Source organism: Petaurus breviceps, unplaced genomic scaffold (genome assembly GCF_028583685.1).
Source record: "Petaurus breviceps papuanus isolate PSGF00001 unplaced genomic scaffold, PetGlider_PUasm1.0 90654, whole genome shotgun sequence".
Taxonomy (NCBI): Eukaryota; Metazoa; Chordata; class Mammalia; order Diprotodontia; family Petauridae; genus Petaurus; species Petaurus breviceps.
In genome coordinates this window covers 6379900-6406937 of record NW_027187301.1, presented here as the reverse complement: position 1 = coordinate 6406937, position 27038 = coordinate 6379900, and the positions used below count along the sequence as shown (strand labels likewise).

At 39.0% G+C, this 27038-nt stretch overlaps 1 protein-coding gene across 1 annotated transcript in view; it reads left to right on the top strand.

Moving 5' to 3' along the window:
* Nucleotides 1-382: 382 nt before the first annotated feature.
* LOC138143747 (choline-phosphate cytidylyltransferase A) overlaps nucleotides 383-27038 on the top strand; it is an 84501-nt gene continuing 57845 nt past the window's right edge. The window contains exons 1-5 of the mRNA XM_069065018.1: nucleotides 383-612; nucleotides 5037-5170; nucleotides 7028-7097; nucleotides 8472-8533; nucleotides 15450-15555. Coding sequence (XP_068921119.1) covers nucleotides 515-612; nucleotides 5037-5170; nucleotides 7028-7097; nucleotides 8472-8533; nucleotides 15450-15555 — 470 coding nt within the window. The 5' untranslated portion in view covers nucleotides 383-514. The remainder of the gene's footprint in view (nucleotides 613-5036; nucleotides 5171-7027; nucleotides 7098-8471; nucleotides 8534-15449; nucleotides 15556-27038) is intronic.

The window sequence follows — 27038 nt, the reverse complement described above, 5'->3', positions numbered from 1 at the left end:
GTTTGCAAACCATAGTATTGTCCTTTGCTCTTAAACAGTGCGGTTAAGCATTCTGCCCTTGCACAGTCTTTTTTTTTTTTTTTTAAAGCAATTGGGGGACACTGGAGCGGGTGCTCTTACTCGCTGTGCTACCTGGCCGCCCCCTTTGCACAGTCTTGAAGGGACCCACCCCCCTTTTTGCCTCCCCTCCCCTTCTTTTTGCTCCTCCCTTTCTCTTCTCTCCCCACCCCTCCTTCTCTTTCCGCTCCTATATTCCCCCCTCCCCTTCCATCTCTAAGCTTTCATTTCCCAACTAGGAGCCTTTAGGACCGAAGCCGGCCAGAGGCTGCGCACGCGCACATTCACTAAGCACCCACCCAGCTCTCTACAACAGCAATACAGTGGGCGCGGAAGGGGCGGGGCGGAAGTGACGCTACGTTGCTAGGAGACGGTCTCCGAGCGACCGGGCTAAATCTGGCCGCAATTTCCCTCTAGTAGCAGGCGCGGCGCTGGGGTCTCCCCGCCGCCGGCGACCATGTCCATCTCGGTTCCCGGTCTTGGTGTGAACGAAAAGGACAAGAGCCACGTGGAGTCGGAGAACACCTACATCTTGCGACCCATCTTCCAACAAAGGCGGGTACTGGGGGTAGGGCTGAGGGCCTGCGTGTGGGCCGGGAACAGATGGCTGCAGCTTAGGAGCTGGGGTGCGTGGTAAAATTTTAACAAATGACTCTCCGGGAAGGGGAACCCACAAAAATCCCACACGATAAATTTAATATGAAGCTAAGATTTCCTCCATCCTTTCTTAAGTCTGGAGACCATCAACAGAGCAATAAGCCGAGTCTTGTTTACTGATTTCCGAGGTGTAAATACTGACCCTCAAAATTTTAACAATCGGCTCTGGCCCGGTGTAAATGGGCTCCGGCATTCTCGGTTGGGAGCCACAGAGGTGGGGGGGGCGGGCGGGATTCTCGCCCGAGAAGGGATGTTTGCAAGCTCGGGTCCTGTCGTGGACTCACCTGCAGGGGACAGCAGAGCACGTTTATCTCCCCTACTTTTGAAGTGCCGAAGGCGCCCGGTTTGTTTTCTCCGGGCTGAGCGGCGGTTGGAAAACAGACCTTGAGGCCTGCTGGGCTGACGCGCCTCCTCCCCTTCCTCGCCTTCCCCCTCCCGCTCCCCCCTCCTCTCTCCCTTTCACCCCCTCCCCCCTCTCGCCCTCCTCCCCTTCCTCCTCCCCTCCCCTTCTTCTTCCCCCTGCTCTGTTTCTCCTCTCCTCCTTTTTCCCTCCATCTCCTTCCTCTTCCCTCCCTGTCCACTCCTTTTCTCCCCCTCCCTTCTCTCTAACTCCCATCCCCTCTTTTCCTCCCTTCTCCTTTACCCTCTTTCTCCCCCTTCTCCCTTCCTCCTCTTCCCTCTCCCTGTTCCCTTCTCTGCCTCCCCCTCCCCGTCCAGTTGATATCGTCATTATTAGTCATGACCCCCTCCTTGGAAGACCTTACTACGTTTGCTCCTTGGGGATGATCTTGGGTTCTCCAGGGCTATCAATGAATGCAGTAGTCAACCAACATTCACTAAAGTGCCTACTGTGTCCCAGGCATCGGGGGTTAAAAAAAAGAAAAGAAAAGAAAGAAGAATTCTTCACTCCCATGGAGTTTATGTTCCCACCTTAGCGACAAAGTACATGAGTAAGTATTAATGACAAACTGTTTAGTAAAAATAGGTGGCATTTAAACACCTCACTTCATCCTCACAAACAACTCTGGAAGGTAGGGTATTTTCATTTTACAGAGGCAGACAGGTTAAGTCACTTCCCTAGGGGTCCTATAGCTAGCTATTCGTTATCTGAGGATAGATTTGAATTCAGGTTTTCCTGGCTCCAGGTCCAGGACTCTCTCCTCTGTGCCACCTAGCTGCCTAGAGCTTTTTAGGTTCTTAATTAAATACTTGTCTGGCTCTGATCTGGGGATACATATGCAAGCAAGATGATACTTCAAGGAAGTTGTAGCATTTTGATCTTATCCTATTAGAATTTGTGCTCCTCTAGTACAGCCCATCATTCTGTCCTTCCCCATGCCTGTCGTCCTAAATTTATTCTTCACCTTCATTGTGACTTCTAGTTCCTATATCCCTCAGTATTTTCTTATGTCCTTATCACTGCTCTGACTTCACTTTGCCTCCCTTCCTAATCTTGACTGTAGAGTTAACCAGTTCGACTCATTTACTCTCAAATCCTTTTACCTCCTTTGTCCTGTTACTACTCATCCCTTGCCAGATTCCAGCCCTGGAGTCCTCGTGTGCTGATGAACAGAACTAGAGCAAGTCATACAATTGCTGAATGTGGAAACTGTAAATTAGTGTTATCCAACTTCAAGTTAGCCTTCACTGTAGCAAGATAATCCTTATATTCCTCTCTAATTGATTTCCTATTTCGTTCCTTATTATTTCAAAAGATATTCAGGAGCACTGTCCCTTAACTCCTCAAGCCTACTCTAACTCTCATTTGAGGACCTACCCTCTTAACTTTACCTTTTTTTTTTTTGGAGGGCAAATTGGGGTTAAGTGACTTGCCCAAGGTCACACAGCTAGTTTTTATGTTAAGTGTCTGAGGCCAGATCTGAACTCAGATCCTCCTGATTCCAAGGCCAGTGTATTCACCTCAGCACCTAGCTGCCCCTTAACTTTAATGAGAAAATTGGGGTTATTAGTCTGGAGGCCCTTCTTCTCTCTCTTTCTCTTCATCTCAAAAACTCCTTGACATCATCCTCTAGTCTTTGATAATGAGGTGGCCCTTCTTGCCAAAGCTAAACCCCTTTATGTGTGCCCAAGTGTCCCTTTTCCTTAAAAAACCATCACTGGACACTGCCATCCCTTCAAACTATTGTTCTATTTCTCTCCTCCATTTTTCAGTCAAACTCCTAGAAAAAAGTTGTCTATACTGATAATCCTTCTTCAACTTACCTAGTGTAGTCTTTTTGGAAACTTTTTTTTTAAATTCAGTTTTCATCCCTCCTTTCCATCTTCTCCCCCACATACATATGGAGGAGGCAAGAAAAACAAAACCCACTACAAACATGTATGGTTATGGAAAACAAATTCCCTCATTAGTCATGTCCAAGAAAGAAAGAAAAGAAAACATACCTCAGTCTATATGCTCTAGTCCATCATTTCTCTCTCTGGAGGTAGCCTATTTCATCATGAGTCCTTCGGAATTTGGTTGGTCATTGTGTTGATCAGTTACTAAGTCTTTCAGAGTTCATTAACTTTACAATGTTGTTATTGTATAAATTGTTCTCCTAGCTCTGCTCAGTTAACTTGGTATCAGTTTATAAAAGTTTTTCTGAAACTGTTCCCTTTATCATTTCTTACAGCACAATAGTAATCTATCACATTCATGTATCATGGCTTGTTCAACCATGTTGATGGCGTCCCCTTAGTTTCCAATTCTTTTGTTGTTCAACTGAGTCATGTCTGACTCTTTGTGATCCCATTTGGGGTTTCTCCAGCTCATTTTACAGATGAGGAAATTGAGGCATACATGGTGAAGTGACTTGCCCAGGGTCACACAGCTAGTGTCTGAGGTTGGATTTGAACTCAGGAAGAGAAGTATTTTGATACATATGAGTCCTTTTCCTCATTATTTCATATCTTTATGTCAAATAGATCTAGTATTCTAGTATAGACTATATTCTTAGGTCAAAGAGTATATTCACAGTTTAGCCATTTTTGGAGCATAGTTCCAAATTGCTATTCATAATGGTTACCTAGCTGGTGGAACTGTCAGGGCCTCACCAACAGTGCTCCTTGTGCGTTTTCATACGCAGGCCCTTACAGCTGAAATACTCTCAGTCAGTTCTGCCTTTTAGAATTGTTACTTATGTTCCTTCAAGACTGAGCTCGGCTACCACCTCCTCTGATTAACCTTCCACAATCTCCCCAGCTAAACGTATTCTCTCCTCTTCAGATTTACCCATTTTCTCTGTATTTCTTATTTCTCCCTATCATTCTCTACTTTGTGTTATAATTATTTGAATATTTGTCATATTCACCCCCAAATGCAAGTTTCTGAGGGCAGAGATTGTCTCTTTGTATTGCTAGTAGATAATGCAGTGTCTTGAATATAGTTGCTTATTAAATTTTAATGAATGAATGGATTGTCCAGCTTAAGAAAATTCAGCACAGATAACTTAGCAAAATTTCCTTTATCTCTTCCTTCCTCTTAACTAGGACACAAAATTTGATGCAGAGTGGTCACTGTGTGATGAAATTGAGGAACCTGGGAGTTATAATCTCATAGTCCAAAGAGTTGAGACTTAATGATAATGTTTTTAAAAAGTTTTTTTTTTTAATAAGAATCTTTAACAGATATAAGGAACACTAACCGGGGCGGCTAGGTGGCACAGTGGATAGAGCAACAGCTCTGGAGTCAAGAGGACCTGAGTTCAAATCCTGCCTCAGACATTTAACACTACTAGCTGTGTGACCTTGGGCAAGTCATTTAACCCCAATTGCCCTACCTCCCCCCTCCAAAAAGAAAAAGAAAAATGAACACTAACAAAATAAAACCAAGTAAAATCATATAGATAGAGATATAGATAATGAACTTTTTAAACAAAAAGTATTTATTTCTACTTTTCTACTTTTTTCTTTTTTCTACTTTTCTGTTTTTATGTGTAAATTTTTATTTTAAATTTTAATAAGACTTAGTGAGAAGTAGGTCTATAACCCTTTCTCTATACTTTGAGTCTGAATATATCTGACCTGACACTAGGACAAAACTGGATACTGAGACCTTTCAGATTTCATGTGACTAAATTTTGGAAAAATCAATTTCACTGTTTCCTCATCTTTTTTTATCTATAAAATAGGTATACTAAGTGGTATTTTCATTTATCTCAATAAATGTCTTTAAAATCTTTAGCTGATGAATACTGAAAAAGAGTTAAATATATTGAAACCGTGTAAAGGAGGGAATAAACTTGGGAAGCGAAATGAAGTTGACATTGTAAAGTCCTGGATCCGATTTCAGTGCATAGTAGTTGATTTTCTGTTTCATTTAGGTTCCGACCCTCTACGGTGAAAGAATGCATCCACACCATACTCAAGGAAGAATTAGCAACTGCTCAGTATGAGCCAAGTGAAATGCCTGCCCTCACAAAGTTTTTATCAGAGAGCATCAGAAATAAATTAAAAGGTAGTCACAATGATTTCTCAGAATATTTTATTTTCCTCTTATCCATTCTTTCATATCCTCGCTGTGGAATCTGATGGTTCATCAGGTACATGTTTATCAGTATCTAGATGCCCAAAATAATTTGGATGACACTCTGTATGTAATACACATTGATGGGGTTATTACTGAGCCAGCAATGTGAGGAAAAGAATAAGGATAAGGGGAAAAAAGCTTTACCATAATAGGAAGTTTGAATTATATAAGTTTAATCCCTTTGTGCCTAAGTCATGGATGCTTCCTATAGGTCAAGCCAACGACTTTTAGACATAACTGTTGAATGAGAAGCCTTTACCTCATTGAGAGGCATGTGAAATGGAGGGGGCCCTTTTCCAGATTGCATACTCCATTGTAACAGAATCATTGTTTTCTTAAGAATACTTTCAAAGTAAGAAAGATATAATTCTACCAAACAGCCACATTTCTTGTTCTAGTATACAAGGCCATCCATAGGCAACCTCTGACCTATATCTCTTTGAATGCTAGTCCACTTTACATGTTCAACTCATTAAGTTTTCCTGCCTTTTCTTTTGTTCATGCCATTTTCACCAGCTGGGATTCTATCCTACAGCAAATCCTACTCATTTTTCAAGACCTGTTTCTAGTCTTGTGTTCTGTGAAGCCTCTCTAGAACATTCCAGCCCTTACTGAAAACTAAAAACTCCTGTAGTACTTACTTTCTGTACTATTCATTTGGCAGTTAATCACACATGCCTGATGACATCTCTTATTTGATTGAACTATTATTTAACTATAGTTTCACTTTTCTTTCCCCATTTATAAACTCTTCAAGGGTAGGGACTATGTTATACTTTTACCTGCATATCTAGCATGCTGCTTTTTTTTTTTTTAACATAGGTATTACATAAGTATTTGTTATGATTCCAAAGTGAGTTGCTTTGATTTTATTTTATTCTAAATTTGTTAACTGTTACAAGTTCTTGATCTGATAGCATTCAGTCTTAAAAATTTGACCTTTCTGGGTAAATTTTACCTGCTTGTCCTCATCCTGACAAAAATTTCTCTCTCTCAATCTCTCTCTCTGCCTCTCTCTGTCTCTTTCTTTCCCTCTCTTCCTCCCTCTCCCTTTCTCTCCCTCTCTGCCTACTTTCCCCAAATTTGTATGACTGCTTTCTGTGGATTGTTTCTTGATATTAAAAGTCAGGGTAATTATTTACTGTTCCATATAATGTTCTTTATGTAGAGAGAGTTTGTTTTACAAAATGTTATCATTTCTTAACAGAAAGTTGAAGCCCTTGGTTTAAGTATCTTCCCTAAAATTTTTTTGTTTAGAAGTTTCTGGGTTAAAAACTCAACAGTTCAGTTTTTTGGAGTATAACTGTTCATAAGCATTGAAAAGGAGGTACACAGACCGTACTTTCCAGATAGCCTTATAATATCTTAGAGTCAGGTAGAAAATTTCTTATGTTTGAAGTGATTACTTGACCGTTCTAGCAAAATGTAACTTCTAGGTTATTTGGGTCATTTTCTATATATCCATTCCTTTCCCATTGATTTGCTTTTGTTGTCTTAACAGAACTAAACATAGTTTTATAGAGCAGTTATAAGACAGATATACTCTATGATTTTACTATCTTTGTTCTGGTTGCTTCAGTGTTTTGAGTAAATATAAATGGAATTTGCTATAAAATTTTTTTCTTTTTGTTTGACTAAGAAAAAGACTGTAATTGATAAGCATGGCCTACCTATATTTATGCTTCCTGCTCTGCTGCTTATGGTGATTTTAGGGTGAATTTCTTTTCAATAGATAATTTCATTCTATTTGCTTATAACTCTGTTCTTTTCTTTCTTCCCTTTTAGAAATGGGGTTTGACCGATACAAAATGGTGGTACAAGTAGTGATTGGAGAACAAAGAGGTGAAGGAGTAAAGTAAGTCCTTGCCATTGCTTCTGGTTTTTTGTGCTTCCCGAAAGGATTCATTAGGTTTATTGCCTTGTAACAAGATTCTTTTTATAAGAGTGTATGAAAACAACCCAAGTGAAATGTTATTGATAAAAAGAGAAAGGAAATTGTGGTTTGTTTTTTTTTTTAAAGCAATTGGGGTTAAGTAACTTGCTCAAGGTTACATGGCCAGTTATTTCTGGGTGTGGTGCTAAGTATCAAAGCCCAGACTCGATCCCAGGTCATCCCGACACTGGAGCCAGTGTTCTTACTTGCTGAGCTACCTGGCTGCTCCTGGAAATTGTGGTTCTTAATGGCATTGAATAGTAACCACAGTTAAATGTGGATGTTGAAGGGCTCTCCCACATCTCCACCTGCCTGTTGGACATTTTAAACTGGATGTACAGTTGGCATTTCAAACTCAACATGTCCACAACAGAATCCATGCTTTTTACCATTCCCCAAATCCTAACTTCCCTATTTCTGTCAAGGGCACCATCATCCTTTCAGTCATGTAGATTTACAACATCAGAGTTGTCCTCAACAACTAACTCTCCCTTATCCCCTCAAAATACTGTATAATCAGTCTTATTTATTATTCTACCTTCACAACATTTCTGTCTTGCTTTGTAGTACTCTGTCACATGATTGACTTATTTCTAAAATGAGGACTTAGGTGACATACTTCACTTGTATTTTTCCCTGAAAGGTAGTTAAAAAATTTTACTGGCTGTCATGCAACACTTAAATTAAAGAGACTGGACCAAGTGAATTTTTGGTTTGATGTACTTTTAGCACTATGGAAGGAATCAGAAAATGTTGTTTACTTGCTACAAGTGTGAATTGCCTTAGTGAGACATACTTACAAATTATTTTCTAGGTAATTGGACTATGTGTAAGCACAGTATAACCAATGATGTTTGAAATTTGAAGACTTTGTGGTTTGGTAAAATAAGCACTGAATCTAGGAGTTACGTTATATTTCTGAGTCTTCCAATGACTAGCAGTGTAACCTTGAGCAAATGACTGACTTTTATTTACCAAATTATTTTCATATATAAAATAAGGGAAGTGAATTAATGTTGTCTTAGGTCCTTTCTGGATATAGATCTTTGATCCTTTGACTAGATGATTTCTTGTGTCTGTTTCAGCTCTAAAGTTCTCTTATTCTATGTCCAATGTGACTAATTTAGTATTGAAACTTGGGTATTATTGACTTTAAAAGCTTTTAACAAACATCTCAGGTGAAGTCATATATAAGAACATCTCAAGGAAAACTTAACCAAAGATCCACTGCTCATATCAGTTTTAATTCAGATTCCTAGCATATTGATATTTCCCAATTCTTTTTTGGCTGGTTAGTATGGCTGCTCGATGTTTCTGGGATGCAGACACAGACAACTACACTCATGATGTTTTTATGAATGTAAGTATATTTGGAGCTTTTTTTCCCTCTTTGGAGACATGGAGATTTCTAATCATATCAAAAACAAAGAGTTTGTGAAGAATATAAAATATGAAGTATCTGAATCAGAGTCAAGATGGTAGTGATAGTATTTAGTATTTATTGTGGTTTTGCTTTGTCAAAGACAAATGTATCAAATAAAAAGCATTACGACCATTTTGTGTATAAACACTCGAATCTTCGTGATTGTAAACTCTAAAGTAGCATGATATTAATTTATTCAACATGTACTATGTGCATTGCATAGATAAATTTCTGCTGTAAGGCTTCAACCAGCATAGATGATTATTTTCTTCCTATTTTCCCAGATATTGGGTATAGAACTCTTTCTTAGGCCTTGTAGCAGCAAGCACCCCAGTGTCCCCAGGGTGCCTGCTCACACAGGTTCTTGGATCTGCTTTGTTAAAGGAAAGCAACTCAAAATGGGTTAACAAGCTTACTTTAATCAGTCAGACATATATCGTTTACCTTGTTCAGGAGAAAAGGTCAGCACCCTGAACCTCAAAGTATACAGGCATAATTATCAAGACAGAAACATCAAGTAGACAGATTTCCAAACTGTCCAACCATTACATCCATACCCAGTCAACATCTGGGTTTCCACATTCTGGGTTTTTCAAAGCCGGGGGACTCTCAACAACGGCTTCCCAGAATTCAGATCAAATCACAGAACACTTCTCAAAGTGAGTCCCAAAACAAAGCTACACATCAGGGCTTATATAGCCTTCTCCTGGCTCAGAGAATGTAACAACCTTTTGGACCCACTGGCCAATCAAAAAGTATCAACTGAAAAACAAGCCTCCCACCCCAGTCTCCAGGTGCACTTTAGCCTAGGGGCAGGGAAGATCTTTAAAATTTACATTCTTATTACAGGCCTGAGCACTGCTATATTTCTCTCTTTCTTCCAAAACTCTTCTTTAGTCCCTTCTTATAACTTGGAGGTGGTTCTGGGTTTTCAAAAGCTCTGTGAATGCATGAAAAAGATTAAGTACTTACTGAATGCTAAGCATCGGGACAAATACAAAACTGAGATAGTTCTTGGCCTCAAGAAGCTTATATTCTAATAGGAGGGGACTATATATGGGGAATGGTGGACAAGGAAGGTTATTTTAGTGAAGGAAATTACAGAGATGGTGAATGGAGCTAAATTTGATATATTTTTCCCCCAAAACAGTAGTAGTATTGATTTGACTATGGTTCTTAGAGCAAAGAGGTAGAAATAAAGGAGAGATATTTAGACACTTTAAGATGGAGGGCGGGTTTGGATGCATCTATTCTGTGCCTGGCTATTAAGAATGGAGTGGGCTATTTGAGGCTGTGCTCACTCTCGCACCAGTCAGGCAACTTATTCTCAAAGCAGGATTTCAAAGCTTAATGGATTCATCTTTGTCTCATCCAACTGTGACCCATAAACACCACCCTTTTTGCACAATTTTGTTTCTCTCAAGATGAAAGAAACAATTATGAAATGAGAAATTTGCCAAGCTCCAAGGAATGAGTGTGCCTTGGTGGGAAGAGAACTGCTGGGAGAAAGATAATTATCAATATGTCAGTGCCTTATCTGCTACTTTTAGGCCTACAGAGTTGCCTAGAAGATTTAGAGATTAGAATACCTGCCCCGGGTGGTCACAGAGTACTATCAGAGTTGGGTGGACAGAAAAGACAAGATTTAGCAAACTAATTGAATGATTGAGAGTAAAGGTAGAGTGAGGAGTTAAGGAGATGGCTACTGGAAGAATGGTGTATTTATGCTTAAAATGATTAAAAAACTTTTAAAATAAGTAAGTTGTATGTAACAGCAGTAGCTTCATGTACATTCTTTGTATATGGAAATGCTCATATTTGTTGCTATTTTGTCACATTTGGAATAACAAAAATTTAAGTCACTTAAAAAAGAGATAATTGTGGGGACAGAGAAGGACAGGGAGGAGATGGAATCTAGGGTTCATGGTTAGCCTCAGCGAAGGAAAGGGCCATCTCTTTATGAGGGACTAGAGTAAAGGAGGAATGTGCCTAACTTGTTATTTAAAAGAGAAAGCTTATAAATTAAAATTTTTTGAGTAAAGATTCTGAACCACTGGAATTCATCACCAATTCATTCAATCCAAGAAACACTTACTAAGCATCAACTGCAGTATGTACACAGTTTTATGCTAGATGTTGGATATAAAAAAAAAAAAGAAAGCAATTTTTGCCCTCAAGGAGCATACTTAATACTGGGAAGTAGTAACAATCTCCAGATTTTTTATTTTCATTTAGTTCATCTCCCTCATTTTACAAATGAGACAACTGGGGCCCAGAAAAGCAAATTAATTCTCTTCAAGGTTACACAACTTTTAAGTGGTAAAGTGGGCCTAGAAACCAATACTTAGCACTCTTGATTTAGTGCTCTTTCCACTATTTTCATAACTTAACCTTTTAGGAGCAGGTCTGGATGTTGCCTTTCTCTTTGATTTCATCATGTAGAGTACTTCTGGTGAGGAAATGCCCTCTATCAATGCACAACGCATCCTTTTAGAGAGCTCCCTGGGGCACTGAGGTTGTGGTTTGCTCAGGATCACATGGCTATTATTGACTATGTCAAGAGACTGGAGCTGAATTTAGGTCTTTTTGACTGAGGACAGCTCTCTTTATCTGCTCTGCAATTCTGCCTTTCATTGTTAAAATTTTTCTGAGGGAAAGACTTCAAAAAATTTTTTTTTCTGATGTTCTGAGCAAAGGATATTATCAGAGATTTCAGAAAAGAAGTTGGACTACTTACAGATCATGGATAAGAGAGAATAGATAGAAAATCTGAGTGGCATATTGTTACCTGATTTACTAAAAGAGCATAAAATTGAGTAGTTCCTCTATAGAAGAATTATTACAGACAAGAATTGCACAGGACAAGAAGGCTGGAAATGGTTCCAGTTGCCTTGTTAGAACATGTCTATGATAAAATCCGTCAGAGTATCCAAAAATGATCTGATAGTTATGATACCAGTCATAAATGTTGCAAATGTATTGTTATTAGCACTGAGAACATTTTCTCTTCTTTTCTCAGGACAGTTTGTTCTGTGTCGTAGCTGCATTTGGCTGTTTCTACTATTGATCCTTTGAAGAACAGGGTAAAGAAATATGACTAAAAAGAAATGATGAAATTTTTCTTTGGTTTATATGCTGAGTTGATAATTCAACAAACAAGTATTTGTCTTGTTAAAATAAAGATTGGTTGATAGTTTGGCAACTATCAGACTTAACCCAGGTGCTTTCCAGGCCTTTCTATTTTTAATTTTTGGTTTCTTATTTGTACTCCTAAAATTTCTATTCATTGTGCTCTTGGAATTGACAGATTTTGAATAAAACAGAACCTTACCTGTCTCAAATCAGTACTTTATTGGTGTGCACATTGCTAATTCAGTCAAACTGCCCAGACTGGGTTATCTTGAATCCATTAGCTTTTTTCATAGTATCAAATGGTTCTTAGCATAGTGGACACTCAGTAAATGGTAAATGATGCTGGTGGTAGCATCTTTTTCAGCCAAACTTGTAAATGTAATGAAATGGAAAAAGCACAGAACAAGAGTCAGAATAACTAAGGTTTTGTCCTGGTTCTGTCAGTAGCTGTTTAACCCTAGGCATATCACTTCATTTTTCAGGGTTTACATTTCCTTATTGGGATTAGTAGACTTCTAAGATGTTTTTCCCCAGGTCTAAAATTCTAGGATTTATTTATCTTAAACTTGGGCATTTTTTCCCTCCAATCTAAAAGCTGTACTTTTTCCCTGTTAAACTTTATCCTGTTATAATGCATTTGGTATAAATGCTTGATATGACCTTGACAAGCTAGTAAATGGATTGGAAACAAAATCTTGTGTGTATTTTCTTAATTTTCCTTTGTTGCTTCCCTTAAGTTTTGCTTCAAAAGTTCAGAAATCATTGGGTCTCCACCCTTACGATTTGCTTGGTCTTTTGAATTCTGCTGCTATATTAACATCATAGTACTTGTGATTACATCAGGCTAAAGCTTGGTAAATTTTGCTCTAGCATCTGAGCCAGCTAATTATTTTAGCTATCCAACTTTGTTACCAATGATGACACTCCCATACACTTCGTTATTTAGTCTGATGCTTCTTTGAGTTGTTGGCCAAGAGGTGAAAAGCAGTTCACTGGAATCAAATCTCAGACACTGTTCTTCCCTACTTAGGTCATTTAAATTTCAGAAATTAATTGAATGTTCCAACAGGCCAACTTATTCCCATTGTACTCTTTCAAACTTTCCTGTTCAAATATTTCTGGTTTTTCTAGTCCTTCTGGGTCTTTATGTATATGAAAAAGCCTAGCTTTAACTAAATCCAGTTTACATGACTACATTTTGCATAAAAATGAAAAGTACTAATCCTTGCAGTTTATAAGAAAGGTTTCATGAATAACAGTAAAATGAACTCCCAAAATATTTTTGATCATAACTGTATGTGTGTATATACTGCACATTATGAGCCAGTGTCTCTTAAAATGAAACAACTGTGTGCATAGAAAAAAATGACCTTGAATTTGAGGTCTTTTTGGTCAGATTTGTAATAAAGAGTAGTTTATACATCTCTGTTGAATTATTGTCTGGGAATGCACATACAGTTCATAATCTATGAAGGACAATGACACAAGGTTTGATTCTTCATTTGAGGTTGACATCCGATGTTTGAGTTAGTTTTCTTGGTTGTTCCTTGTTATAAATGAGGCAAATTCAGATTAGAGGTGATAGATTGTTAATCCAGCATGTCAGTATGACATTTCTTTCTTTCTTTTTTTTTAAAGCAATCGGGGTTAAGTAACTTGCTCAAGGTTACACGGCCAGTTATTTCTGGGTGTGGTGCTGAGTATCTGAGGCCAGATTTGATCCAGGTCATCCCGACACTGGAGCCGGTGCTCTTACTCACTGTGCTACCTGGCCGCCCCCAGTGTGACATTTCTAAATCACACACAGCTGCAATGTAACTGATTGGAGTTTTTAAACGATTTGCTTACTGAGGAAAAAACCTGGTCTAGCTTTAGTTTTCTGCTTACTCATGTTATCTTTTTCCTCTCTTAATTTCAGAAAACACTTATTAAGTACCTAATAGGACATGAGGTCTCCAAAGACCCCCAAACAAAACATGTCTATACTCAAGGAACTGACATTTTGCTTTCATTCTCCTTTTCCTGACAATGAGCATATAGTGTGAGGAGGTTAGGTAAAAAGAAAAGGAGACCACAAAAACTTTTTAAATGTAACTGGAGAAAATAAAATATTAAATAAAAGCTTAAAAAATTAATAAGAAAAAGAGACCAGGAAGGCAAAGGCGATAGATAGCCCCAGGGTAAAGTTGCTTCCTAAATTGGCTAGTAAGAAGAAAACTCAGTAGGTATAAAAATAGCAAAATGGCCTTTATAGTCTGGCACTTGGTTGAGCATCTGCTATTTAGTTTCCCTTGGCCACTGTCTCTAATGTCACTTATAGGAGCAGACGAAATTGGCATAGGACCTGATATAGAAGTAGCTCATGATATTTGCTGCCTGCTTTCTGGAAGACTGGAATATCATAAAGTTGGCATGGTGAGCCCTACCTTCTGGATCCTTTCCTACCTTCTCCATCCCCATTATACTTTTAAGCTTGACCCAAGAGAGGCTTAGGACATTTAAAGAGAAAGGATTAGAGGTCCAAAGACCTCTGTGCATTTGGAGATTTAGTGCCTGCGATTTTTCAGTCCAAGTTTGGGGACTTTTTGTACTTGAAATTTAGAACTTACACGAACCTACCTCCCATTGTACTCTTTCTCACTTTTTTTTTTCCTTTTCCCTGATCAGATCTGTTATAAGCCCCTTCACCTATCCTGTGTTCTAGCCTTCTCCATGATTTAATGAGAAAGTAATATTCGAACCCCAAAGCAAAATGCCTTAAATGCTGACAGATTCAATCCCATTTATGCACAGATAACATGTTTGATCTGCAGCCCTTTCTCTGACTGTAATCTCCTATATTAAAAAAATTAATGATGTATGACTCCTAAGACAGGATCGAGTGGGTGTTTAATATTATACACAATGACCGTTAAGCTATTCCTCAATTTATTTCCACATTTAATAAGTACAAAGCATGACGGTAGGCTACACACATAGTTAAGACTGTGTGCAACTCTGCACCTTTTTAATTTTCAGGAATCGCTGGTGTTGCATACTGCTACACTTAGAGTCGGTAGATGGAATAGCCACTTATAGGAGCTTTCTCAGTTCCTTCGGCGCCCAAGCGACCTTCAAGATGGGGTGAGAGGTTTGCTGCTTACTTAGCCCGGTTGTGTGGTTCACCTCTCAGAGTCTCGCCGTTCGTGCCTGCGCCCACCTCTCCTCTTAAGCCCTCAGCACTGCTGGGAGGTCCTACTTCGTGAAAATGCTGTCTAATAGAAGAATGGTCACAAGCTGACACAAAGAAGCGGTCTTTGCCTCAACGACTGCAGCCCCTGAGACTCCTCCGGGCAGCCGCTGGTGCTCAGACTTGGCCCATTCTCCATGGATTGCTGGCCTCTTCGTGCTCATGCAGAAACAAGTGTCGCAGAGGGCGAATATGCGTGTCTGCTGGGTTCCTGAGTGAAGGCTCCTCGGAGCCGCTTGGCCAGTGGGTCTGGAACTCTGCAGCCTCTCATTATCTTCCACGTCTCCCCTTCGGCCCGTCCTCCTCCCTGCCTACCTTCCCGTCCCTCCCCAACTCCTTCTCCCTTTGGCCACGCTGCGGATGCGGAACCTTGGTAACTGCCTGGAAGTTCCCGGTGGGAAGCCCTGGGGATGTGGACTCCCTGAGGGGAGGGAGTTGTAAGGGAGTTTCCGGTTTGGCGTCAGCTGTCTTCCCGCGGTCCTCTTCCCTTACTGCTCCGCCGGTGACGCGGCGCTTGAGGGAGCTCGCGAGGCCGAGGGGAGAGCGAGCGGCTCGGGCACACGCAGGCAGGCGGACAAGGGTAGCGGGCGGCGTAGGTAGGCAGCCCGACCCGGGGGATAACGGGGGTTGGGGGTCGGGGGCCCGACTGGGGGAGGCTGTGAGGAGGGGGCGGGGATGACGAGGGGTGGAGTGGGTGAGCCTCTGGGGGTCGCGGGTCCGAGGCGAAGCGCTGGGGCGGGGTCGGTCCCCTGGAATGACTAGGGAGTCGGGGAGTGTGGGTTCTGGCCCCGGCTCTCCCGTGAATGGGCTGTTTGACCTTTGCCTGGTCACTTCATCTCTTTGGGTCTGTGACATGAGGGGCTGACAGCGGGGTCGGGGACTGGCGCTGGAGAGAACAGAGCGGGGCGAGTGGGGTCTTCAGACTCGGGGCTCCCTCCGGGTGCCTCTGGAGACCCGGGGCACAGGAGGCCTGGGGTGCGCTTGTGTGTGATTGGGGGGCTGACTTGCGGACACGGGGCTGCGGTCGGAGACGTAATCTGGGCTGGTTATTGACAGTGGCGGTTAGAAGCGAGGCAGACGTCAGGCAGGTGAGGCCGTGGAAAGCCGCAGGAGAAAGTGGCGGAGGACGGCGGGGCTCCGGGCCGGCCCGGGGGAGCTGTCTGCGGCGCACTTTGCTCTCTGATGGTTAAATGGAGACTACTACGCAGCGCATGTTAAGCGCTGACTCTATGCTGAGTTTTGTGATAGCCACTGACGGGATGCAAAGTTTAGATTAGAGTTAGACCGTATTTCTGCTATCAAGGTGCTTGTTGACCCAGAAGAGCTATGTATGATAGACACCACTTGGGTTGTTAGTATGTGGAAAGAAACAATGATAACACCTTAAATTTGTATAACGCTTTTTAAATTTGAAAATTCTGATGGATAGTTTTCCTTCGTGGGGAATGAAAGCCAGGGCAGAGCAGTGATCTGTGGTCAGTGGCAGTGGCCAGAATATAATTAAGGGTTACAGCCGCTTGAGTATTGTTTATAGGGGAGAGGGGGAGGAGGCAGATCAGTCCAGCAGAAGGGGTGTTTTTCATGAGACCGTTCTGTGGGTAAATCTGGATACTATTTTAGCTATTGGTTTTACTTCCTAGTTCTTTCAATTTTGACTAGCTCTACTAATCATGCAGATAAAATGAGTTAATTTTGAGTTAAAGTCAGTTTCCTTTTACCTTCCTTTTCATATCGTTTCAGAAGCTGCTGCTACTAATTAATAATAGACCGTGCCACCTGGCATGAGAAGATTGGACAGGGGGATGCATTTTAATAGTTGTCAAACACTGTATTGAGGCTGTTGTCTCAATAATTATCTTCTCTATCCAAGTGTAATTGAATGTTATCAGCTCCTCTGGTTTTCAATATGGGCAGAATAGTGCTGAAGGGGCATTAAGCTAAAGACAGATGTGAAGATAACAATATTTTTTCATATTTGTGTTGAGATGATTGTACCTGTTTTGTCCCATACTTTTTTTTTGGAGGGCAAATGGGGTTAAGTGACTTTGCCCAAAGTCACACGCTAGTAATTTTGTCAAGTGTCTGAGGCTGAATTTGAACTCAGGTCCCCCTGACTCCAGGGCTGGTGCTCTATTCACTGTACTACCTACTCTCCTGTCCCATACTGCTTTAAAATTTCTTTTTATAGACAGGTTAACCAGATATTAGTAGAGCCAAGCTTTGCCTCATGCTATAGGTTTCCCTTCTGTCCATCTGGTTTACAGATCTTTATTTTTTGCTGAGAATTTCCTTTTCCTGTATCCAATTACTTAAGGGAAATCTATTCAGTCAAATAGAGCTTTAGAGTCAGCAGATATCGATTGACTCACTGTGTACCCATAGGAAAGATCTGTCTCCAAGTCAAAATTTTCTGCTGATGGAATAGTCATAAGACATTTTAGACAATGTAGGAGTTAATGAGAATTTACGCCCTTACCTATATGGTACTCTCTGAAAAGATAAGTGTGGAAGAGCTATTAAAAATAATAAGAAATAAATGTCTTAAAGCAGTAATAAGTTGTTTTTTTAACAATTAGTGGTAGCATATTTTTCCTTGAGTATTTTCTATCCATTATCTACATTTTGGAAATCATAGAATCATAGATTGCTAAAACTGGAAGAATCTCCCAGGTCATTTAGCCCAGTCTTCTTATTTTTCAGATGAGGAAACTGAGACATAGAAGTTAAGTAACTTGCTCAAGATTACAGTTATTTAGTGAAGATTCAGGTCTGCCAATTCCTGGGCTAGTCTTCTTTCCACTATACCACCTCCTCTTAGCTATTATTGCCCTTATGAAGTGGATAGGGGCAAGTATTATCACACCAATTTTATAGATGGGAAAACTGAAAGTGAAATTGTTAGCTTTTCAAGTAGTGGCAGGATTGATCCTCTTTCCAGGAAGGCTACTAGTTACTTTCTGAATCAATCAGGACAGATTTATCTTTCTTTCCCCCTGGGGTCAAGGAGCTTTTATTGCTTTAAAGAAAACAAAACAAAAAACAAACTTCATTATGAACTTTAAAGCTAATATAAAATTCATAAACACTAAAAACTTTAAATTTTTAAAAATAAATTTTGACAAGCAAGCAGCTATAACCACTAACAGCTAACTTTTATCAGTTAATTTTTTATGTCCATTTATGCTTTTTGTCCACTTTTTGCGCCCATAGCCTTTTTATATAGTTGAAATAAATGAAAACATTATATTCATATTGCTCATTTCATTTCACACTATTTCATGTCTTTTCCTATTTTTATGTCCTTCTGATCATTCTCAGCTGTGTTGATATCTTGTTACATTGCTGTCATGCTTAGAAATAGTTTTATGCCATGATCTGTCTCTTTTTCTGAAGAGGAAATGTTTTTTTGTTTTGTTTTGCTTTGTTTTTGATAATAGTCACCTTCTTTCAGACTTCAGTTAGAAAACCTTGTTCTCATAGTTGTTTCCTACCATATTAGGCTGGGAGGAGTTCCTTTTTGTAAAAAAAAACAACACAAAAATGTATATTTTTATTGGTGTTTTTTATTTTTACTTTGCCGACATTTCCTCTATATCCTCTCCTGGAGAACCAGTTAGCATTTAACACTCATGGGACACCCACCCCACTTGTGAAGGGGCAGGATCTTTTTTGGGGACCACACTTGTTCCTTATAACCTTGCAACATTAATTTTCCACTATTTTTGGCAGTTATTCTTTCTATTTACATTGTTGTCATTGTGAATATTATTTTTCTGGTTTTTCTTCATTTTGTATCAGTTCATAGTAAATCTTTCTTTTCTTCTCTGTACATATTCAATATTTGAGTTGTTTCTTACAGCACAGTGATACTCTATTACATTCATGTACCAGTTTGTTGAACTGTTTCTCACTCAGTGGACATCTACTTTGTTTTCATTTTTTTGCTACCACAAAAAGTGCTGTTATAAAATTTTGGTGTATAGGGAACCTTTTTGTCATTTACGTCCTGCAGCAAGCAGAGGAATCTCTGGGTCACAGAGTATGGAATTTCAGCCACTTTGTTTTCATAATTACAAATTGCTTTCTAGAGTGGTTGTACAAATTCACAGCTCCACCAACAGTTCATTAATGTGCTGTCTTTCCACAGCCCCTCCAATCTTGACTATTCCCAGCTTTTATCATCTTGCATATTAAGTGAAAATTCAGGGTTGTTCTGATTTGCATTTTTCTTCATTATTAGTTATTTGAAGCATTCTCTCTTATGATTGTTTATAGGTTGCAATTCTTCGTTTGATAGTTGTTCAGTTGGACCAGTAGTTTGCCTATTAGCAAATGGTTTTTGTTCTTATATATTTCTGTTGTTTCTCTGTCTTAGATACTAAACCATTATTAAAGATCTTAGATACAAAAATTACTTCCCCAATTGATGCTTTCCTAATCCAGGATTCATTAATTTTATTCTGCAGAAGCTTTGTAATTTCATGTAATCTGAATTATCTAAGTCTTTTGCTATTGGCTTAACTCTCCCTTTTTCATTAAAAATTCATATCCTACCCATGATTGTAAAAGTTAATCTGCTTCTCTTACAATTTTTTTCTTATAATATGATCTTTAACATTTAGATAATGTATCCATTTTGAATTTATTGCAGAATATGGTGTTAGGTGTTGGTCTGACTCTAATTTCTGTCTGAAGGGAATTCCTTTTTTGGTGAAGATCTTGACTGTGTCTGTATCTGTAACATTGTGGACAGCAGATATAGTGGAAAAGTAAAATCATGTAGTCAGGAAATAATGGGTCTGGGCTCTTCTCCCAATCCCTCGGTCTTATTGTTGGGCAGGGCCTTGGAAAGTGCCTTTAGTTGCCCACCGCGCTTGTTTGTTACCTTATGCAAGACTGTGGATCTGTTTTGTGTGACTAAGCTGGTCACAGAGCTGTTTCTTGACTTCTCCAGTTTCTCTGTCATTTAAACATTGTAACTTCTGGCTCTATTTCATGAATGAAAGTGATTAGTTGCTACAGTCACTTAATGGATGATTTGTGGCAAAATTTAAATCTGGACCGGCTTCCTACAATTCCTGGCCTATGTGCGTTCAATGAACACAATCTGATTTTAATATTAGTTTAAGAAAAATATAATTACATAAAAATGACACAAATCAAACACAGCAGCTTATATTCTGAAACGAAATGTAAGTGACTTTTAAAAATTTCTTTTGAATCGTCTATACTAGTCAGTCGCTCTTGATAATTTATACATAAACCAAGTTGATAGATGTATTGCTCTCAGAATCAGAAAGTTATAATGGTTTGAGGTTTTTTTTATGTTTAGTTTTGGATAGTGGCCAGGGAGTACAGGGCCCTATTGGTCTTATATGTCAGATCCACAGCTATTTTGCATGCTAGGTTTGATGTGGGGTCTGCTAAAAATAACATGATCTATTTAGGGAGAGTCAAGTGGATGTTTTGGATGGGTGTGGTGCTCATAAGGAGGTAGTAGGTTGGTTTGTGCCCCCAAATACCTTTTATAGATAGATAATTTAGATGTAGTGGGAATTGTGGTTTTATAGACTTTCTCTTATGAACTTTGAGTAATGGAATCTAGGGATAGATAAAACATTTTGAGTCTTCAAATAGGGCATAGTGTCAGGGAAAAAAACCCAAAAACATCTTTAGGAAGAACTGCTAGAACTGCAGTGGATCAGCCATTGAACCTGATAACTACTATCCTTAGAAGTCTCTGCCTTGTGAATTTTTCCCTGTGGAAAAGTGAGCTATGATTACTTCTTATGATTACATTTGAAAGCTGAAAACTTTTGGTCAACAGCAACTTTTGGGCCTTGGAGATTGAGGAAGCTCGGAGTTAAAGTTCTAATCTGTTACTGTCGTATGAAATGAGTAAATTGCCTATAGAAATTCCCTAATTAAGTCTGGTATTGGATTTTGTCCAAACTTTGACACATTTGGTACATAATAAGTATAAAAGAATAATTGCATAGAGGTTATTTGGAATAGTGGATAGAGAGAGTCAACACTGGAGTCAAGAAGACCAGAATTTAGATCCTACTACTGACACATTCTACCTGTGTGACATTGGGAAAGACAGAACATCTTAGTGTTCCTGGAAGCTCTTTAATATTATAAATTACAGATGAGGTGCCAATTGATGGAGGGAATCCCCACCATGATAAAAATGACAAGTCACTTGACACCCCCCCCAGTGGTGTTATAATGATATACAAATCTTCCCAAATGGCCAGTTCCAGCTTTAAGCTTTAATACCATTTTTGAAACACCTATATGCATTCTAGTGATACTTATCCAAATGGTTCATTGAGACATAGTCAAATAGATAATGTTTCTTGCAACTTTTCTCATAGTTTAACTATTCTCATAATCTAGCTAAGATCTCCTACTTATTCATCTAAAGGATCAGTCCCCTACCTTGCAGTGGAGTTAGCTGTATTTGGAGGTTACTTTAGGCTCTCTTTTCGCTTGGTCTTGAATCCAAGAATTTAAAGCCTTGGTTTTGCGCTAATAACTCTTTGAACTTGACTGATACTACTTTATGTTCTTACCTGAGCCCTAGAAAATGGGACCACTCCAGGCTCTTTGGAAAGTCCATCCCTTTTAGCCACTGTTTCCGTGTAAGCTTCCTAGTGCTAGTAGTGAATTAAGAGCCCCAGAAAAGACACAGTGTTAAATGCTTTATTGGCTTCGAGGCTGGCTGCTGCAATACCATTTGGAAAAGTGTTGAGGGAAAGAGGAAAGTATTAATATTGTAGATTATGGTCTATTGGCCCTTGGATGGATGAAGCAAGATTATTGTACATTGTGATAATACCCAGAGCTATACAATTTCCATGTGGTTCTATATAGTAACCAGGCAGTTTAGAAGGTATAATTTAGATTCTTTTGGCTTTGACAAAGCATATGTGATTACAGTTTATCATATTTAGGCAATTTAACTTACAGCAACTTTATTCTGGTAATAATACCATACTGGAGCTTGCTTCTTTAATAGAAATAGAGTAGTAGAAAAGAAGTCTGACTTTAAACCTTGGCTGATGGGAACTGGGTTTTGGTGGTGGTGAAGGCGGCATGTGTGTATGTGCGTGGTTCTTTTAATATATTTCCGTTTTGTACAGAGTCAGGGTCCAGATCCTAGCTATAGGCATGTAACCTCTCCTGGATGAAGTTTGTAAAGACTTATTAGATCATGCCTATTTGCTCCTACCCCACAGTTTCTGCCTTTTATGTCCTGGTTAATAGTAATATGCTGTTTCCTATTAGGCCTTGTTAGGGACACATTATTGGAACACTGAATAACAAGGCAATTAGTGTGTCCTGAGGCATGAGTCAGCAGAAAGAGGAGCCTGCTTTTGTGAACTAGAATAAAAACCTTAAGTGCAGATCTAGTAAAGAGTAAAGTCTACTTCTGAACTTTAAGCACATTCCCACTTTGGGAAATTGACTAATGAATCCACAGGATATTCTGAGTGAGGGGACAGATTAGCCTCTTCTTGAAACCCTCAAGAATGGGGAATTTGAATGATTGAAATGGGGTGACTGTTCTAAGGGCTGAGTAGGCTGTGATATTAAAGGGAGCACCTCACCCTGATTCCATGTGCAGGCTGCCAGCCTCCTTTGACTCTTTCGTCACAGTACCTTATGCTGCTTGTTGGCATTTGACAAAAGAAATATCTCTCAGGGAGAAACCACAGAGGAAATAGAAGTCCTAACCTATTTCAATAATGTTAATTTAGAGAGATGCTATATATTCTTGGTACAACTACTCTTTGATCTCATTCAGGTTCATGAATGTGAGTGCTGTGGACAGGGAGCCAGAATCATACTGTGTAGCATTGGAAAATGCTGTTGCTTCTCAACCCCCCCCCTACACTGGCACTAAAGAGTTGATGTATTTTCACAACTCTTTCACTCCTTGAGCAAACACAATGTGCAATAAGGGAGTCTGTTTTTCTCTTGAATATGGAATCTCAATCATTCAATTTTTAAGTTCTTACTGTATTTAGGCCTCTGTGCTAGATTCAATGGGAGTATTGTGAGAGGTATAAAGAAATATAAGGCATGGCCATTGACCACAGAGAAATAACACATAAACAAAGATCATTGCTTTTCAAAACCATCTCCTTGTTTGGGCTTTTCATTACATCTTTTTCATGAGTGATCTGTTGGTTACACAGATGGAGGTGTGGCTTAGCGATGATAATTTATCTTGGCAAACTTCCTCAACTCCCTCAAGATCCTTCCCACTTCGTTGTTGTTTGTTATAATTAAAAACCCAACAAATTCCTTAGGCTGTCCGGATTTTTAATGGGATCATAAATCTAGAATTGCAAGGGACCTCAGAGGACATCTGGTCCCATCTTTTCATTTTACAGATAAGTAAACTGAGACCATGGAAGGTTGCGTGACTTGCCTGACATCACAAGAGTAATAAGCATCAGAGATAACATTTGAACCTAGGTCCTTTCACTCCAGAGCTAGTACTCTTTCCTTTGTATATATTTTTTCTCTGAATTAGAAGGGAAGAAAACAGATGGGGCAGAAGAAATCAATATTTTTGGGGAATTAGAATAATAGAAATTCACATATATCAGTTATGTATTTAACATCAGCTTTTAAAAAATATTTGTTAGCTATGTATCTTACCTACTTCTGATGGACTTGGTATTTACAAATTAAATAGTATTTAAAGTACATCCTTTCAGTATAAAACAGCAGAGACCATCAGAAGAAAGTAGAGGGAATGTCAATTTATTAGAAGCTCAGATAGGTAGATAAGAAAAACTTCACAATATGAAGGTTTTGCCTATTCTGACTTGACAAACTCAGAAACTGGAATTCCTTGGTGCCTGATGCTTGCTACTTTCTTAGAAAATCAGCTAACCTTCCTGGGTAAGAAGGCTGAGGGTTTATTTGATGATATATGCTTCTGGTCTTTAATATTTAAGGATGATTTTAGGATTGACTAAATGTTACCTTAAGAATTAGCCTAAATTCTTATAAAATTTAACCTTTTTGAAGTAGGTAAAAATGCATTTTGACACTCATAATGCAACTGTAGTACTATATCACTTTGGTAGCAAAGGAAATAAGGGTAATTCAGGGACAAAGGATTACTATAGTTATATAATTAGTAGCTAGAAAAAGAGCAAATTCTACTAGACTCCCTTCAGATAGTTGAATTATTCAGGAGGGTTACTGATTCTCCAGGAAGGTACGTTAGCTACATTTTTTTTTTTGTTGACAATGCAGTCTTTTAAATTTTTGTGACTCTTGTTGTGTTCCTTCCAATCCCAAGCTCCCTCACATGGTTTTAGTTAGGGAAGTTCCAAGATGAGATGTAGTAAGAGCCAGTTAGTGATACGTGTAATGTTGGATGCCTAGCTTCATATCACTGATCAGAATGTCATCAAATAAGTTATCTGTTGTTTCATCTTTCAAGGAATATTGTGTGATTTTTGTCATATTCAAAGCAGGCACTATTGGAAGGAAAACAGTATTTTACTTTGTGGAATCAAATGCTTTTTTTATGGTTGTTAAGCAGAAAGAACAATTGGGGTCTCTGTATTCTGTATACCTTTTAGTCAATTGTATAACAGAAGATATATGGTCTGCTATGGAATGTTACCTGGGAAAGCTTCCTTTTCCTTTCTTTGTATTAATCAAGCATGTCCTCAATAGACATACTGGAGTTTTTTTTTTTTTAAAGATTTTGTAGAGATGAGAAAGTAGCCATATGTTTTTAACATTTATTTATGTCTTTTTTTTTGTATTAAAAAAAACTTTTTTTTTGGAGGGCAATTGGGGTTAAGTGACTTGCCTAGAGTCACATGGCTAGTAAGTGTGTTAAGTGTCTGAGTCCGGATTTGAACTCAGGTCCTCTTGACTTCAGGGCCAGTGCTCTATTCACTGCGCCACATAGTCACCCCCTCTATTGTATTTTTGATAGTAATAAAACCTTACTTTTTCTTATCATTTCTATCTTCACTTTTGGATTGCTCAAGAATTGATCCAGTGCCTTTATAATTATCTAGCCTTCTCTATGAGTATCTTTTATCTGCACTTGATAAAAGATACTCATAGAGATAAGAAAAATTAATGTTTTAGTTGCACACCATATGTTTTTTGTTTTTAACTAATTGGTTTTGATTTTTGCTCTAAGAAGTTAGTATATGACTGCATATAAAAAATTTAGTTGGAAATGATCACATTAGTAAAGACTTATTAACTATTAAAATGATTTTATTTCTTCTGATGTTGGACATTTGGCTAGAACAGTCAGGTACATGAAGGAGAGTCATGTGAAATCAATCTAGAAATATATGATAGATTATAAAAGGCCTTCAGAAAAAAAACAGTGGTTTTTTTATTCTAAATATTATTATCAGTAGTAGCCTTATTCAACAAGGGAGTGATGCTTTAGGACAGGCACTTTACATACATATCAGTATGGCAACTTTGTGAAGGATGAATTAAGAGAAAGGAGAGACCAGATAAAAAGGAGAAAAATTAGGAGGCTTTTGTAATTGTCTGGGACACAGGTGGCTAGAGGATGGTGGTCATGTTTGTAGAGAGAAGGGGACAGATGAAATGTTATAAGAGATAAAGAATTGACAGTACTTGGCAACCAGTTGAATATAGAAGGTGAGGTAGAGTGAAGAATTGAAGATTACTTCTAGGGATGACCCTTATTGACTGGAAGGATGGTGGTACCCTTAATATAACTAAAAAATTTGGGAGGGAGGGAGGTGGGTTTAACAGGAAAGAAAAAGAGTTTTGTTTTGTACATGTTGTGTTTGAGATGCCAATGAGATATTTGGGTAGAAATGTCCAGCAGGCACTGGTAATGTGAAAATGGAGTTCAGTCTGTACTTTTGGGAATCATTCTAATACAGATGATAATTGAACCCCTGGGAACTCATGAGATCACTGAGATCATATAAAGAATGGAGAGAAGAGGTAATTGTTCATTTTGGGATACAAGATATTAGAGAGTATCCAAATGAAAGCAACCAGGATGATGGTGAAGGGGTATGTGTGATCATGCCATATGACAGTAAGTTGAAGGAACTGGGTATGCTTAGCCAGAAGAAGAGAAAACCCAGGCAAGACTTTTTTGAATCTAATGATTGAGGGAAGGCTTTTCTCCAGACTGAACACCTTGCTCTACATTAGTTCATATCATTCACTGTATATAATGAATGTGGAAAGCCCTTCAGCTAGGACATATAAATTACTGAATATCAGATAGTTCCTACTGGAGAAAATTGCTGTGAATATAATGAATGTGAGAGAGACTTCAACTAGCATGTTTTGTCCCAGGCCTTCCAGTCCAAACTTTAGTCTTGGAGGAGAAAACAAGTAAATAAGAATTGACCATTTCTGCTTACACTCTGTTGTTGGTTATTTCATCCTACTCATCCTAAGAAGTAGTATAAACAATTCTTTCAAGTGGCTTTTTCCCCCATATAGTATAGGCCTTAGTGTCCCTCAACAGCATCATCTCATCAGTCTCAACAAATCCCAGCCCTGTATTTCTTTCAGTATCTCCTCTCTTCCTAATCATATGCTGCTGGACAGCACTAGAGAAGGTCAGTCAGTATAAATGTGAGGACTGAGTCTGCTATACCTAATCTCAACTGGGCCCTCGCTTATATGGGATATTTCCACCTATATGTCTCACTAATACTTTAAAAATCAACATATCTCAAATGAGCTTACTGTTCTTCCTCCAACATTGCTCTTCCTTCTGTCATCACTATATCTGCCTGTGAAATCACCATTCACCCTATTTCCCATGGAATCACCTCCAGTGTTCCCCTGTACCCTCTTCCTCTGACTGGTTGGTTTCTCCCAGAATCTCAATTTTAAGTAAAGTGTCTTTACTTGGCCAGCCATGTCTTCATTCCTCTCCAGGCTCCAAATAGCAGCTACCTTCCATTCCTCTTCCCCCCCACACCCTCCTAATATACTCATATTCCTTTAGCTTCCTATTCTGAATTATCTTCCCCTATTAGAATGTAAGACTTTTGAGGGCAAAGGCTATTTC